At 39.4% G+C, this 18,424-nt stretch overlaps 1 protein-coding gene across 1 annotated transcript in view; it reads left to right on the forward strand.

Annotated features, from left to right (window-relative positions):
* Nucleotides 1-18,424, forward strand: part of LOC124554865 (molybdenum cofactor biosynthesis protein 1-like) — a 67,534-nt gene that overhangs the window by 6,351 nt on the left and 42,759 nt on the right. Inside the window, exon 4 of the mRNA XM_047128536.1 lies at nucleotides 13,360-13,584. Coding sequence (XP_046984492.1) covers nucleotides 13,360-13,584 — 225 coding nt within the window. The remainder of the gene's footprint in view (nucleotides 1-13,359; nucleotides 13,585-18,424) is intronic.

Raw genomic sequence — 18,424 nt, forward strand, 5'->3', positions numbered from 1 at the left:
TGAAAAAAATACTCAATTGTTTGGAAAAATTATTCTTAATTCTGTAGTCACACTTTTTTTGTGTCTAAGTACTACTGGTTTCAGTAGCGAGTACCAGCATCAGTTCATCTTATTATCAAAAATTTCTTTGCAAAATAAAAGCTGACCACTGTGGCCGAGCGGTTCTAGGCACTTCAGTCCGGAACCATGCTGCTGCTACGGTCGCAGGTTCGAATCCTGCCTCAGGCAGGGATGTCCTTAGGTTAGTTAGGTTTAAGTAGTTCTAAGTCTGGGGGGCTGATGACCTCAGATGTTAAGTCCCATAGTGCTTAGAGCCATTTGAACCATTTTGCAAAATAAAAAGCTTCTGTACAACTGCAAACTAGACATACCATTTTCAGGGTGCAGTTCACATCAATTGAAAGCACAACAGTGACCTTTACTTTTAGTAGATAAGACACCTACTGGGGTAAGTGACTTGATGAATGCACACAAGAAGTTGTCATTTATTCCATATGTAGCTGCCATGCAGAATCATATTTTGTATTAGTTTGTCCTTACTCTTCCAAAAGGTTAAACCTTGTCTCTGCAGCCACAGCTTCCTCTCTTCAGCAGTTGTTTTCATCTCCATGTGTGAAGAAAATCCCATTCATTGATCATATTGTTTAAGTAGGATGTTCTCAGCCATCCCCTTGTTTTCTTACCTATGATCTTGCCTTCAGAAATGTTTTTTAAAAGATTATCATCTCCAGTTAAGTGTCCAGTGTATTTTGCTTTGCTCTGGCCTATAACTTTCAGTGGTTCCTTCTTCTCTCCTATTTCCTTTAATTTTTCTGTCAATGCAGCTAGTTCTTGTACTTCTCCTCCAGAACCACATTTCAGCAGGTTTGAGGTGAGCTTCCTTTGGCTTTTCTAATGTACAGATTTTGCATCTGTGTGTCAGAACACTCCACACAAAGGTCTTTACAAATATTTTCTTAATGTGGGAGCTGATATGTTTATTCAGTTGCAGCTTCTTCTTATTTTGGAAGCAACTCTTCACCTGTGCTATTCTTTTCTTGAATGCCTTGAAATATTGATTGTTTTCTTGCAAAATGCTACTGAGATACTGAATTTCAGTTCCTTTCTTGAGTTGCTCATTGCCTGTTCTTGCGTCAGTCCTGCCTCCACCTCCTTTCTTGTCTGTAGCCATAACTTTTGTCTTCTTTGTATTCATTTTTAGCTTTAGTTTTACCATTTCTTGATTTAAGGCCTGAAATATTTTATTTAGTTCCTACTCTGATTTACTATTGTGATGTCGTCAATCTGCAGTGTATATGCATGCAATTAAATTTCCATATCGACATCATGCTCCAAAAACCACCTAACTGTGTGTGACAGGGGGTACGTCTCATGCCACCAACTGACCCCCTCTGCCTTGTTCCACTTGTGAACAGTGTTTGGGAAGAATGACTGTCAGTACGCTTCTGTATTATCTCTAACTTCTCAAATTTTCTTCTCGTGATCATTTCGTGAATTGTATATGAGAGAAACTATTATGTTGTCAGACTCTTCTCGGAAACTACTCTCTCGAAACATGGGTAGTAAATCTTTCCGTGATGCACAACTGCTCTCTTATGGCATCTACCACTGGAGTTGCTGAGCATCTCTGTAATGATCTCACAGTGACTAAATGATTCTGTGACAAAACACTCCGCACTTCATTGGATCTTCTTTCTCTCTTCTGTCAGTCGTACTGGGTAAGGACACAGGGGTAATTTACATTCACTTAAGATTCTTCCTGTGGATGTTAGTCTGGCATCTGCTTTTCTATTGCTGTTTTGTGTGATCATTCCACTTTAAGGTTGCTCTGAATAGTTACTTCTAGATATTTTATGGTAGATTCTGTTTCCAGCAATTTGTCATTAATAGTGTAGTTGTACAGTATTGGATTTCTTTTCCTGTGTGTGTGTGTGTGTGTGTGTGTGTGTGTGTGTGTGTGATATGTTACATTTATTTATGTGCAGGGTCAACTGCCAGAGCCTGCATCATTCACCAATCCTTTGCAGGTCATTGTGCAAATTGATACTGTCTTCTGTTGTTGACACTTTCTTATGGACAAGTGTAATACCTGTGAACAATATTAAGGAGCCTCTGACACTTTCTACTGGATCATTTATATACATTGTAAATGTAATGGCCCTATCACATTTCCTTGGAGTATTCCAGAAATTACCTTTTGATTCTTGTCATCTTTTCTTTGTTGTTATTACTTCCTTGATGAACATATTAAGGAAGTAAGGTGATAGAAGGCACCCGTCTCTCACTGCCCTTCTGGTTTTCCTTCTTTCATATCCGGTTCAGTACTCTGACTTTTGTATATACTCAAAATTAATCATCTGTCCTTCCAGTTTGGACATTACTTTAAGGAATGATGATATAATGGTAATCTGTTTATTAAACAATATTTTAATGATACACTATGCTTTCTGATCATATAGTGGCTTGATGATGGAATTTGATACTGAAATTAGTAACCATTAGACAAAATAAAAGTGAAGCTATAATAAAAGAAAGTAATATTTTGGATCATGTCAGTCGTTGTTCCAAACAACTGCACGTCAGGAATAGGTTCAAATGGCTCTGAGCACTATGCAACTTAACTTCTGAGGTCATCAGTCGCCTAGAACTTAGAACTAATTAAACCTAACTAACCTAAGGACATCACACACATCCATGCCCGAGGCAGGATTCGAACCTGCGAACGTAGCGGTCACTCGGTTCCAGACTGTAGCGCCTAGAACCGCATGGCCACTCCGGCTGCCTAGGAATAGGTACTAAATTATTTGTCCGCTGATGACCTCACAGCTTAGAACACTAAAAAACAAATGTTAATTGTTTGTTATGTGCCCTGGTAGAGTGTACAACTGTTTACAGTTCACGATTGGTTGTTGGAGCTTGGGCGTTACTCACATAGTGTATTTGGTGCACAGTGCAGAAAAAGGCAGTGTCCAGAAAAGTAAACAAATGTAAAGGCAAAAGTTTCATGACAGGATGTTGTGTCACCATACTTGGAAGACAATTATAGCCAAAGACAGAAATTTAAAAGAAACTGGCTCATTTGAGCTGTGGAGACCTAGTCGAGGATTCTCAGTAGATAATTGTTAGCACAGTAGAATTTATAAAGAGACAATGTCAGTTCGTGTGAGGGAAGGTTGATTGGTAAGTACCTATCAGCTTTCTCATAAAACTCACAATTTGAAGAATACACATCAAGGAAAAGGTAGAAGTCCAACAGTGTCAAATCTAGACAATAATATCGATCATCCAACAGTTTTGCAAAATCCCCAGTTGTACTTACTTTACTTACTTACTTACTTACTAACTTACTCAGATTTGCTGTGTACCATACAAGGAACTGGTTTCCACTAGTTCACTCGATCAGCTGCCAAGTTCTCACCTTCCTCCAAGTTTGTGTCCATGCATTGAAGATTCATTGCAAAAGTTCCAGGTGTTAAAAGGTCTTCCTGTACATCTGTATCAGTCCATTGATTTCCACAACAGTGTTGATTTTGGGATTCTTCCACCTTACATGTGTAGAACATAACCTGCAATCTTCAGTCTTCTTTCAACAATAATTTTGTGCAGGCTGTGTAGACCTCGTATTCTCAGCACTACATCGTTTGTAACTTGGTCGGGTTAACATCTTCAGAATTCATCTCTAGCATTGTTGGTGAAAAATATGGAGACTGTGTGCTGATTTTACTGACATTTTCCAAGTATCACAAATATAAACAATAAAGGAGTACAGGCAAAGCTTTGTTGACATATTACAGACCTAATTGCCATATGGACTGATTTTACAGTTCTGCTGGTGATTTCTGCATCTGTGACCTCATTATTACATATAAAGCTACCTAGATAGGGCAATCTGTCAACATCTTGTAGTATCTTCTATTGCACTGTAATCGGGGAAGAGACGAGTAATTTCCACTTACTTTGCACATTCTGTTTGCCTTATCTCTATTAATTTTCAGCCGTACACAATAGGGCATTTAATGAGAAAGCAGATAAAAATTAACTTGATGCCTTCCAAGGTGACGGTCTCTACTAAGTCTCTACTCCTTCAAGTCTGACTATGTAAGTGTAGACCAGAGATGGTTTAAATTCAGAGAAATAGTATCGACATCAATTAAGAGATATATACCAAATAAATTGAATGGATACCAAATAAATTAAAAGGGTGGTGCACAAAATATGTCAAAACTCAGCTGCAGAAGCAATGAAAAAAAGCATGTCAAAATTTAAAAGAATGCAAAATCTCCAAGATTAGCGATGTTTTACTGAAGCTCGAAACTTAGGGTGGGTTTCAGTGGAAGATGTGTTTAATAATTCCCATAGTGAAACTTCGTTTTGAAATCTGGAAGAAAATCCAAAGAGGTTCTGGTTGAATGTATAGTACACCAATGGCAAGACACAACCAATACCTTCACTGCGCAATAGCTGTGGTAATGTTACTGATGACAGTGCTACTAAAGCAGAGTTACTAAACACGGATTTCTGAAATTTCTTCACCAAAGACAACAAAGTAAATATTGCAGTATTCAAATCAAGAACAACTGCAACTGTGAGTAACTTAGTAGTAGCTCTCCTCAGTGTCATAAACCATTTATGTTTCTTTCAGAGAATGCTGATACAATAGCTCCATTAGAAATCATATATAGCCGCTCATTTGATAAAGATCCATACCTAGAGACTGAAAAGTTGCTCAGGTCACACCAATGCTCAAGAAAGAAAAGAGGAGTAATCTACTAAATAACAGACTCATATCACTAATGTTGATTTGCATTAGGATTTTGGAACATATATTGTGTTTGAATATTTTGAATTATCTCAAAGGTAATGATTCATTGATAAATAGCTAAGATAGATTCAGAAATATCGACCTTTTAAAACTCAGCTAGCTCTTTAGTCACACAAAGTAATAAGTGCTGTCGACTGGGGATCTCAAATTGATTCCATATTTGTAGATTTCCAGAAGACTTTTTGAAACAGTTCCTCACAAGCATTTTCTAATCATATTGTGTGCCTATGGAGTATTGTCTGAGTTGTACAACTGGATGTGTGGTTTCCTGTCAGAAAGGTCACAGTTCATAGCTATTGATGGAAAATCGTCAAGTAAACAGAAGTGATATCTGACATTCCTCAAGGAAGTGTTATAGACCACCTGCTGTTGCCGATCTACATTAACAATTTAAGAGAGAATCTGAGCAGTCCTCTTAGATGATGCTATCATTTACAGTCTCGCAAATCATTTACTGTCTTGTAAAGTGATCAGATGATCAAAATGAACTGCAAAATGATTTAGGCTACGTATCCATACGATGCAAAAAGTGGTAACTGACCTTAAATAATAAAAATTTTTATGTCATCTGCACGAGTAGTAAAAGGCATCTACTAAATTTTGTTTACATGATAATTCACACAGATCTAAAGGCTGTGAAGTCTACTGAATACTTAGGAATTACATTTACAAATAACTTAAATTGGAATGCTCGCATAGATAATGCGGTGGCAAAGCAAACAAAAGACTGTGATTTAATAGTAAAACATTTAGAAGATTAGGATTACTAAAGAGACTATCTACAACTATACTTGTCTGTCCTCTTTTGGAGTATTCTGCATGGTGTGGGATCCTTACCAGATAGGACTGACAGAGGACATCATTTAAAAGTTCAAAGAAAGGCAGCTCATTTTGTATTATTGGGAAACAGGAAAGTGCATGCCACAGATATCACATGTGAATTGGGGTGGCAGTCATTAAAGCAAAAGCATTTTGCTGGAGCAGGTTCTTAAAATTTCAATCATCAACTTTCTCCTCCGAATGTGAAAATATTTTGTTAGAGCCCTCTTACATAGGGAGAAATGATCATTGTAATGAAATAAGAGAAATCAGAGCTTGTACGGAAATATTGAAGTGTTTGTTTTTCCTCAAATGCTGTAGGGGAGTGGAATGGTAGATAAATAGGTTGAGGGTGGTTCTCTGAACCCTCTGCCAGCATTCAATTGTGAATTACAGACTAGTCATGCAGATATAGATAATGTAGATAGGCTTTCAATATTGTGCACTGATTCTCTAATTTTATACATTGCTCAAATACTTTCGTGGCGCTTTGGAGTGACCCCTTTAAAATAAAAATTTACCAGTCTTCTTAATATGTATTTTGGTAATGAGGTTGATAAGAAGTTACAACAATACTTTCTTATTACTCCCCAGTTTTGGGTTTTATTAATGAACAAAATCGCCGCAGTGTTCCATAACAATTACGGGTTGAAGTTTCCTGCTGATGGAACCAATATGATTTTCTGTGTTTCTGAGCATACAGGTTGTGTACGCTGTTTGGAGTCTGGTGTATGCTGAATCAAATGTTTTTATTGTTGTGATCTTCCATCTGAAGATTGGTTTCATGGAGTTGCCCATGCTAGCCTATCCTGTGTGACCCTCTTCACCTCTGCGTAACTACTACAGCGTACAATAACTTGAACTTGCTTACTGCAGTCAGTTTTTGGTCTCCTACAGTTGTTACCCCCATTATATTCACAGATGACCACATATTGTGGAAATTGCATATTGTAATGTAGGATGCAATAATAACGTACGGAAAGTTTCTGTTGAAAATTACGAATTATTTAGGAATAAAGCAGATGGCTCACCAAAAGGCAGAAGCACTGTCTCATTGATAGGCACACGAACAAAAGGTTTGTAGAATGAGATTTTCACTGTGCAGTGGAGTGTGCACTGATATGAAACTTCGTGGCAGATTAAAAGTGTGTGCCGGACTAAGAGTCAAACTTGGGACCTTTGCCTTTTGTGGGCAAGTGCTCTACCATCTGAGCTATCCATGCATGACTCACGACCCGTACTCACAGCTTTACTTCCACCAGTACCTCGTCTTCTACCTTCCAAGCTAAAAGGTACGTTGCTTGGCGAGCTTCCAGAATGCACTTTCTTTTTCTAGCTGTAGGGAAAACATGCGCCCGCGTGTACACACACACACACACACACACACACACACACACACACACACACACACACACACACATGCACATGCATGTCTCCTTATGTTGTGGTCGCTCAGCTGCCAGCTCTTTACTGGCCCATGGTGAGTGTTCTGGAGTGAGGTGGGGCTTTAGAGTGGGGTAGGATGGGGTGGGTTGAGGCAATGTGAGGGATGGAGAGAGATGGGAGGGGTTTGGAGGGCAGCATTTAGTGGCTCGTGGGAGAGTGGGGAGCCATCTGTGGGCTAGCTAGGGGTGCAGGTAGAGGGGTCAGGCGACAGACAGCTGGGCACTCATAGACTAGGGTGTGACGTGAGATAACAGCACACAACTAGCTGATTGGGAAGGGGGAGAGGGGGGGGGGAGGGGTGGGGCAGGGGCGTGTGTGTGTGTGGGGGGGCGGGGCAGGGGGGCTGGTAGTTAACTTGGATTTAGGCCAGGAAGCAAAGGATGTGCTGTAAGTATGGCTACGAAAGTTGAGTATTCTTAAATAAGATCAGCTGGTGGCAATGTATTGGAAAGTAACTGGCACACAAAGTGCAATTTTGGCTCCTTTTTCTTTGTGAATTTTAAATAGTCTGCAGAGCAAATTGAATTAGGAGGATCAGGCATTTGTGTGGGTCTAGGAAAGTAAATTGTAGAGCCAGATAAAAGGCGCGCAAGACAGGAGGGGTACTACTGCTCATCACTGCTGTATCGTGCTACTAGTACATGTCAGTGTGAGTGCACCGAGAGTGGTGTTGCCGTACATGCGTCTTTAAATTGGTCACCCACTGATCATTGCAGGCTGGCTGCTGGATTCTGTCTCTGGGAGCCAAGCGTGTGGCGCGGTCGCTGCCATGCCATCTGCTGGTGACTCGCACATATATTAGTGTGGAACAGTGCTGACTGATTCTCTGTGTGATTCTAGTTTGTAATGTGCACATCAGTGTTCTGTGTCTTGTTGAGTCCTTAGAGGCATATTGTTCGGAGGTTATTATTAAAGCCATATTTGTGCGACTTGGATCACACTTCAGTATTACTTGGTTATTACATCACCACAAACATATGGACCGGGAATGTACATGCTTTGACAGTTTGCTACGTCTCTTTCTTCTAGGACTGACATGGTAGCTGCCTTGCATTTCTTAATGACTCTGACCTTGTCAACCACAAACCGAATCGTAGTACAGTCATGATTTCCCTGAAGAGATTACATGACAGCAGAGACTTGTAAAATTGTGTTACCCATTTCTCTAGCCAGTGAAGATTCATTCTGTACCTTCAGATACAGTGTCATGTAGGAGTAGAACAGCAAGAAATACATAGCTCCTCTAACCGTAATGACAGTTTATCACCTCCCAACACTACATGTGCCAATGTTTCAGTGCATTTTTGAATATGTTTGTTAACAGATTCATCAACACAACAAAAATTTACGATCTCAGTAGCATCTTATTTCTTAACTCATACTTTACTATTCATCAGAATCTTCATCGCTGCTCTTTGATTCGTCAGAGCTCCCTGCCGTACTTTGTTTTATTTCATAGTCAGAATTAGGTGAAATACCACCTACCGTATTTACTCAAATCTAAGCTGCACTCAAACCTGAAAAATGAGACTCGAAATAAAGGAAGGAAAAAAAAAAAATTCCCGAATCTAAGCCGCACCTGAAATTTGAGACTCGAAGTTCAAGGGGAGAGAAAAGTTTTAGGCTGCACCTCCAAATCGAAACAAAGTCGGTCCATTGTAATATGAGACACAATTTAGGTCGAATGAATGACGATACAGCTACAGTAGTTTGGTTCGAGTCGTAAGCTTAGCACTTAAGCTTTACCAGGTAGCCTTTGCTATGCGTCAGGCCCTCCGTCCGTATTTATACTGGTACCCTTCCTTTTTCACGTGCTTCGTCTGGTTTGAATCCATTGCTTATTTTGCTTTGATCTGATAAGTGCCGTTTTCCTTGTTATAGGCGTTTATGTCACTCTAAGCTGAAAATACATTACTGTACTGTGTCATGCATTATTTGTCGCATTCTGATAGTGCGTGTTTGCGGCCTGTCGTTGCTCGCGGCATGGCTTGCTTTTATGCACGCTACCACTGCCTACAATTAAAAAAAAAAAAAAAAAAAGAGAGAGAAATCATCTCATTAGCGAAACAATGGCAAGAGACTATTTGTTGTTACTTACACTGCTGCTTTCTTTGATAATGATCAACAAGAACCAAATAATAGACTGCGTATGATAGAACATGTTCTGAACAAGAGTTAGGCGAAAATTTATCTCCGTTTGAAAATCTTTGCGGCCGCTTCTTTAGTACATCAAATTCTGCACAGAAATTAGAGTCATCTTAGATTTAAAAATCTAGTCAGTTGCCGTGCTTCAGTTCTGACTGTATCACTATTAGGCATAAGAATAATACGAATATAAACATGACACGATACGTATATTCTTCCACATTTGCTGTTGTCTCACTCTAGTTTCGTAGTTTATTAGGCAGACAGGATTTAAATAAGATAGCAGCAAACACGAAAGAATACGTGGCAACATGTTTATATTCGTATTACTCTTATGATGAAGAGAATACTGCATGTGATTCACATTTCATCAGGTTCCTATAAGCAACCATCTCTTCTCACAGGTAGGAAAAAATTCAGAACGTAGAGTTGGCCATATTGACAAACATCCGAAACAGTCTTGCCAGTCGGATTTTCGTAATACATTGAAGTTCTGCTACATTCGAAGATGAACAATACGGAATTTATATTTACTTCGTTGGATAATGTATGAAAATCGTCTTCCACCGTTTTTTTTTAATTTATTTACTGACGCAGAGGTTTTGGCGCAAGTATTTATCTTTGTGCCTACGAAGCATGCCTGTGTAGCGCTACATATATTCGACGGCAAAAGTTAGTTGTGGCAGCACCTACCGACATTTTTCAGTACTTCCACTTGCTTTGCACTCGATTCTAAGCCGCAGGCGGTTTTTTGGATTACAAAAACCAGAAAAAATGCGGCTTACATTTGAGTAAATACGGTACATCCTCTCCTTTGGATTCAACTTCTTAAGTATTATCTTTCAAGTCAACACCTGCTAATCTGTGAGACCGAAATGATGAGCCATACTACTCTATTTCACTGTGCCTGTTTGTTTCATTTGTATAACATTTTATTCCATCATAGATGCTGCACTTACAGTTTCATATATGCATTGCAGCAGCAGACACAATAAAAGTAGCAATCAGCAGTGCTTAGTTTGTGAATGGGTAAAAAATATGCCGTCGTCCCAGTTCCACATATCCCCAAAATTTGATTCTGCCAAATTCTGTACTCTCTGAAATCGAATGTTTAATCCAAAGATGAAAGTGAACAAGTTTGATGCAGTATTGCTAATATTGTTTATTACTCATCTTGCTGGATGAAGTGCATACTGTGTCCTTTCTGAAAGGTTTGCAGAAGTAATGCACATACCAGTTTTCTAAAAACTTACATTGAGATTGTGCTCTCCTTCCTCTTGTACAAATTAGTAGAGCCCTTCGGATTACTCCACAATATGCCTCTTGGCAAGGTGGTAACGACAGTATTATGAAAACGATAGATTGGCACTCACTGTATAGTGTAGATGTTGTGTTGCAGGCAGGGGGAAAAAAAAAAAAAATACACCACCCATTAAACACGTAAGCTTTTGGTGCAAACCTCCCCCCCCCCCCCTTCCCACACACACACACACACACACACACACACACACACACACACACACACACACACACACACACATGCGTGCAAATGCAGATCACACATACATGACCACGGTCTCTGGCTGCTAGGGCCAGACTGGGAGCAACTGCGCATCATGGGAGAAACAACATTCATATGTGTGTGTGTGTGTGTGTGTGTGTGTGTGTTTTGTCCACTTACGAAGAAGACTTTCTGATCGAATGCTTACGTGTTTAGTAGTCTTTTTGTTGTGCTTGTCTGTGACCTAACATTTCCTGTGTACAGTGAATAGCAATGTATCTTTTTTATAATATGGTCATTATTCCAGCCTAGATTTTCTATTGTTTGTTTCCTTTTAAGACCTTATAGAGACAGTTACTGACAATTTCTTTTTTCTTATTGGAGAAAAGTAAAACCATATGGGGGCAGACGTAGATTGTGAATGAATATGGAATAGAGTATTTTTATTCTCCCTGTATGCAGTGTCAATAACGTCACCTCACACACTTCATTTCTGGCAGCACCTCCTCCTCAACACATGACTGTCCCCCACCACCTCACCATAGTCTTCAAGTTACATCCTATAGCACTTCTGGGTGGACAAATAGATGAAGGATGTAGTTTAAAACAGTATAACTAAACTTAAAAGCCGAACTGCCCTTTTATAGAGACTGCCATCATTATTTAAACATACTAAACAACATCAAAACAGTCAAAAGAAATTGTTTTTCAAAAGAGCAGAAAATTGTAGTGAAATTCATGAAAGGATTGCTTTAAATTGTTATATCTTAAATCTGTCAGCATTTCCCAAGATTTTCTGGCTTAATTAAGACTAGGTCATGCCACCACAGTGGTCAAACAGTGGACTTGCCTTCGAGAGGACAACGGACCCGAGTCCCATCGGGCCACCAAAATTTGGGTTTTCCTTGATTTCCCTAAATGATTTAAGACAAATTCTGGGATGGTTCCTTTGAAAAAGATGACATTCAGCTGAGGAAGCTACACAGTGCTGGTGGAAGCACGAGTATTTCAGAGCACACCATCCATTGCACATTGTTAAACATAGGGCTCTGCTGCAGACAACCCCTGTATGTTCCCATGTTGACAACACAGTTGAATTACAATTTCTGTGGCTCAGGAGCATTGAGATTGGGCAGTGAATCAATAGAAATGTGTCATCTGGTTGAATCATTCGAGTTTCGCATTACACCTGCGTGACGGTTTTGTGCACATACACTGTCAACAGAGTGAATTGGTGCTTGAAAGGTGCACTTTGCTACAGACTTAGGCCAGTGGGAGCAATATTATGCTATGGAGGACATTCACCTGGTCTTCTATGGGTCCTGTGGTAGTAACTGAAGGCTCCATAACAGCTTTGTTCTGTGTGAACATTATTGTGCACTGTCCGCACCCTGTCCCTAATGAAGGTGACATGTTTCAACAATATGACTTTCAGTGTCACGAGGCCAGAATCAAATTCACCCCTTCTGAATCTGATGGAATACATCTGCAATGCTATCAGATACCAGTTCTGCACCCAGAAACCACTGATCTCCAATTTATGGGAATTACATGACCTGTGCTTAGACATGCGGTGCTGCATAATGCTGGGAACATACCTCACATAATGCTGGGAACATACCTGAAATTTGTTGAACTTGTCCCACACAAAATCACTGCTGTATTGTGTTCCAACAGTGGACAAACACATTATCAAACAGGAGGTCATAGTGTTTTGTCTCATCAGTTTATATATTCAATGCTTGAATGAAAGGTGTGCTCTTTTCCTTTTTTCTGCCATTGCGTGTATGTGTAAAGCAGGATGTTCTACCATTTGGGCTTGTTTATATGATGGCTGTCAGTATTACCACCTGCACAGATACTAAATGCTCCTTTTGTGAAGACCTTTTATCTTGAGAACACTTTCAACTTTGTTTCACAAATGGCAGCACAGTTTCAAGAAAGCTTCTTAATTTCATGTAATAGTTAAAATAATACCTTCAGCAAAAGATGTGTGCGTTGGAGTGGGGAAAAAGATTGGAGATGTATGTAGTTTAATTTTCATAAATTGTTAAGAAGGTTAACAGCTTGGCATGCTAAGATAAATTCAGACATTCTCTAAAAAGAGAGAAAAAGATTAATTTAACAGAATCAGTGAGGTATACAAATATAACTACAGACTTGTAGAACCATTATTTTGTAGGTTAGATTAGATTAGATTCAGCTTTTGTTCCAAGACCCAAAACATGAGACGATTCTCATGGGTGAGTAACATGCCAGAAAGTATAACATAAAAAATATAAAACATTTGAATACCCTGATCATTTGTCAGGAGATTGTCAAACTAGGTGAATACAATACAAACTGGAACAGCTAATATTTTCAGAATTGATACGCTGTCAGACTGAAACATCGTTATGCACTATTAATAAATTTATCAAACAAAAAGTACATAATCTTGACTGTTATGGCAAAGTGCTCTCAGAACTGAAATCTAACAGACATTCTTATTTAAGCTGGCCTAACAGCCACTGTTAAGATATTCATCTATAGAGTAGGATGAGTTATCTATCAAAAAGTCTTTCAAACTCTGTTTAAACCATGCTTTATCTGATACCAAGTTTTTAATGGTGTCTTTCTTCCACAGATAAATTGTGTTGTAATGCGAGGTTTTAATGAAGATGAAGTGTGCAGTTTTGTGGAGTTAACAAAAGAGAAAAATGTTGATGTAAGATTTATCGAGTACATGCCTTTCAGCGGCAACAAATGGAATGATGGGAAGATGGTCTCATTTTGTGAAATGCTCCAAATAATTAGAAAGCAGTGGCCTAATTTTGATCCTCTTCCCAATGGGCCCAATGATACCTCAAAGGTACGTGCAGTATTACGTATGAACATACATTGAAAATAATTTAATGTTTATGACTTACTACCAATCACAAGAATACTTCACATCTGCTGGTGGTATGAGAGATAGACTGGTTTAGTTACATATTTCTCATCCCATTCAGTAAGTCTGTCCTGGCCTGGGTTTCTCTGCAGCTTTTCTGCAACTCTCCCCATTTCCTAACCCTTGACAATCCTTTTCTTTCTTCCCTTTTCCTTCCCCTTATTGTTTCTGCCAGAAGAAGAAGCCACTGGCTCCGAAAGCTTACACATTTCCATAACTTTAAGGGAAGTTAGAAGGGGAAAACATTCTTTTTCACTTTTTCGGGTTTTTATCTGATTATAAAATTTGCCATTTTCCAAATAAAATGATATGTATATTACTTATAAACTTGCGTGAGAAGTATTTTATTTTATTTTCTAAAATATAATCTACACCAGTTGAAAATGTTAAAATTTTTACATGCATTACTTCAAGACCTAATAAAATCGGTAATTTTTTATATACAGGGTAGTCCATTGATCGTGACCGGGCCAAATATCTCACGAAATAAGTGTCAAACGAAAAAACTACAAAGAACGAAATTTGTCTAGCTCGAAGGGGGAAACCAGCTGGCGCAATGGTTGGCCTGCTATAAGGCACTGCCATAGCTCAAACTGATATCAACTGTGTTTTTTAAAATAGGAACCCCATTTTTTATTACATATTCGTGTAATACATAAAGAAATATGAATGTTTTAGTTGGACCACTTTTTTCAGTTTGTGATAGATGGCACTGTAATAGTCACAAACATATGTCTCATAATTTTAGATGAACAGTTGGTAACAGGTAGGTTTTTTAAATTAAAATACAGAACCTAGGTACATTTGAACATTTTATTTCGGTTGTTCCAATGTGATACATGTACCTTTGTGAACTTATCATTTCTGAGAACGCATGCTGTTACGGCGTGATTACCTGTGAATACCACATTAATGCAATAAATGCTCAAAATGATGTCTGTCAACCTCAATGCCTTTGGCAATACGTGTAATGACATTCCTCTCAACAGTGAGTAGTTTGCCTTCCGTAATGTTCGCACATGCATTGATAATGTACTGACGCATGTTGTCAGGCATTGTCGGTGGATCACGATAGCAAATATCCTTCAACTTTCCCCACAGAAAGAAATCCTGGGACGTCAGTTCCGGTGAACGTGCGGGCCATGGTATGGTGCTTTGATGACCAATCCACCTGTCATGAAATGTGCTATTCAATACTGCTTCAACCGCACGCAAACTATGTGCCGGACATCCATCATGTTGGAAGTACATCGCCATTCTGTCATGCAGTGAAACATCTTGTAGTAACATTGGTAGAACATTACGCAGGAAATCAGCATACATTGCACCATTTAGATTGCCATGGATAAAATGGGGGCCAATTAACCTTCCTCCCTTAATGCCACACCATACATTAACTTGCCAAGGTCGCTGCTGTTCCACTTGTCGCTGCCATCGTAGATTTTCCGTTGTCCAATAGTGCATATTATGGCGGTTTAGGTTACCGCTGTTGGTGAATGATGCTTCATCGCTAAATAGAACACATGCAAAAAATCTTTCATCGTCTCGTAATTTCTCTTGTGCCCAGTGGCAGAACTGTTCATGACATTCAAAGTCATTGGCATGCAATTCCTGGTGCATTGAAATATGGTACGGGTGCAATCAATGTTGATGTAGCATTCTCAACACCGACGTTTTTGAGATTCCCAATTCTCGCGCAATTTGTCTGCTACTGATGTGTGGATTAGCTGCCCCAGCAGCTGAAACACCTACTAGGGCATCATCATTTGTTGCAGGTCATGGTTGATGTTTCACATGTGACTGGACACTTCCTGTTTCCTTAAATAATGTAACTATCTGGCGAATGGTCCCGACACTTCAATGATGTTGTCCAGGATACCGAGCAGCATACATAGCACACGCCCCTTGGGCATTTTGATCACAATAGCCATACATCAACACGATACCGACCTTTTCCGCAATTGGTAAACGGTCCATTTTAACACGGGTAATGTATCACGAAGCAAATACCGTCCGCACTGGCGGAAAGTTATGTGATATACATACTTATATGTTTGTGACTATTACAGCAGCTGGCCGAAGTGGCTGAGCGGTGCTAGGCGCTACAGTCTGGAAACGCACGACCGCTACGGTCGCAGGTTCGAATCCTGCCTTGGGCATGGATGTGTGTAATGTCCTTAGGTTAGTTGGGTTTAAGTAGTTTTAAGTTCTAGGGGACTGATGACCTCAGAAGTTAAGTCCCATAGTGCTCAGAGCCATTTGAACCATTTTTGACTATTACAGCTTCATCTATCCCAAAGTGAAAAAGTGGTCCAGCTAAAACATTCACATTTCTTTACGTACTACATGAATATGTAATAAAAAATGGGGGCTCCTATTTTTAAAAAATGCAGTTGATATGAGTTTGACCTATGGCAGTGCCATTTAGCAGGCCAACCATAGCGCCATCTGGTTTCTCCCTTCAAGCTAGACGAATTTCGTTCTTTGTAGTTTTTTCATTTCATGCTTATTTCGTGAGATATTTGGCCCGGTCACTATCAATGGACTACCCTGTAGAAAGCTGTGGATTGCTGTGTTATAAAGGTTAAATTATGTGTTTGCATTGGTAGCACTGTCAAAAATAGTATCGTATCTTTTCATAGTATAAACATGCTTTGTATATCAAAGTGCTAACGTTTTTCCGAGGAGAAGTGATGAATAGACTGGTAAATCTCTCAAAAAGTATGACTCCAAAATGAAGTGTTTTTAAGAAATGTGGGTTTCATGGTAATAAATTTTTGAATAAAGAGAAACATTGTGTTCAGCATGTGGTGTGTGAAGTTGCAGACAATGAAATACTGGCAAACTCATGAGTATCTAGCGAAACACCCATTAGTGCTTCGAAGATTAAAATAATACATAGTGATAACACAGTTATCTCAAAACAAAACTCATGTAAACGGTAGGTTAGGTTATATTCTGATACATTTACACATCCTAACAGGGGTGTTATGTGAATGTGTGTGCTGTATGTATGTGGAGGGCCAGTTAGTTTACATGAAGACATTGAGGTATCAAATGGACTAGCCAGGAAACTTACCATTAATTCTGCCATTTGTAAATACACTCATTCATTTTGGAATTCTGATAAGTGTAAAGATAATTATTTTGACATAAATGTTAGGTGGTTTTATGGATTGAGAGCTATTGGCAAAGGACACACTGCAGCAGAAACAATGTGTGTCGTGATGTATATGCCACGCCCACTTTGTAAAATGGACAAGTATGCAGGATTTATTGGAGCTGCTGTGAAATCCACTGCATGTGAGTCAATTAAGGGTGCTACAAATGAAGCTGCTGAAATAAACGATGGTATGATTGTCATATCAGTAGCTTTTGGGGCACTTGGTAGAAGGGCAACTGCAGTTCTAAGAATTCTGTTGCTACAGTGACCAGTGTTGATACTGGAAAGCTAATAGATTTCCAGATTTTAACCAAACATTGTTATAAGTATAAATCAGGGAATGAAGAAGGGCATATCTGTGACAGAAATTATGAAGGACAACTAGTCGTACGGAGGCCTGTGCAGCTGTTGAAATTTATAATCGATCTGTAAACTAAAGGGGAGTGTGTTACACTAAGTTCTTAGGTTATGCAGACTCAAATGCATATAACAGTGTAGTAGCCACTCAGCCTTATGGTGAGAAGCTTATCACAGAACTGGAATGTGTTGCTCATGTCCAGAAGAGGATGGATACCAGATTGAGGAAGTTGAAACAAAGTTTGAGAGACAAGAAACTTTCAGGTGGTAAGACCATAAGAAGCAGGCTGACAGACAACATGATTGATGAACTACAACAGTATTATGAGATTGCCATTAGAAATAATACTGAGGATTTGTTGAAAATGAAGCAGGCAGTATGGGCTACCTTCTTCCAGAGACTGTCAGCTGATGATAAACCAGTACACCATCTTTGCCCTCCTAGATCTGGTTCATGGTGCAATTACCGCAATGCCCAGTACTCAAACAGGTCATACAGCCATAAACATTCTATCCCAGCAGCAGTTGTGGATATCATAAAACCTGTTTACAGAGACCTGGCAATCCTGAATTATTGAAGAAGTGTCTGCATTGTCAGACTCAAAATCCCAGTGAGTCGTTCAATAATCTTATTGTGTCAGTGTCGTTGTAACTGCCATCTGCATCACGTCTGCTGTGCAGCGAGCTATGCTAATTGAAGTATTAACTCTATTTTTCTTACTTGTCACTTCCTTTTCCGTGTGTTTTTGCTTTTAGGAAGCTTTAATTGTCAGGTGCTAGTAATAGTGTTCCATAGATTTCGTGTTTGTTTTGAATACAGTCAGAGAGAGTCCGTTTAGTCAGCCATAGTGCCAGTAGTGCTAGTGTTTGTTTTCAATACAGTCCAGAGACAGGTAGTGCTATTTTCATTGTTTTCTACAGGAAGTGTCTAGTAACCACAGTTTAGTCAACTATCAGCCGCCTTTAGTGAATTAGCAGTCTAGTTATAAGTTGATTAACTCTCTACAGTAAATTGATTTCTTATGATGGATAGGATGTGTGACTGCTGTGTACGGACACAGGAGGAGCTGGCCACTGTTCGCAAACAGCTGAATGTGTTGAAGCCGCGGTTAGCCATCTTCAGGCTGCTGCCTCAGAGTGTAGCGGCAGTGGGGAGTCTGGTGCGCTGCATGGTACACCCCAGGTGTTACATTACATGCTTCACCCACTGACCCTGCTGTCACGACATCTTTGCGGCTACCG

Source organism: Schistocerca americana, chromosome X, assembly GCF_021461395.2.
Source record: "Schistocerca americana isolate TAMUIC-IGC-003095 chromosome X, iqSchAmer2.1, whole genome shotgun sequence".
NCBI classification, from domain to species: Eukaryota; Metazoa; Arthropoda; class Insecta; order Orthoptera; family Acrididae; genus Schistocerca; species Schistocerca americana.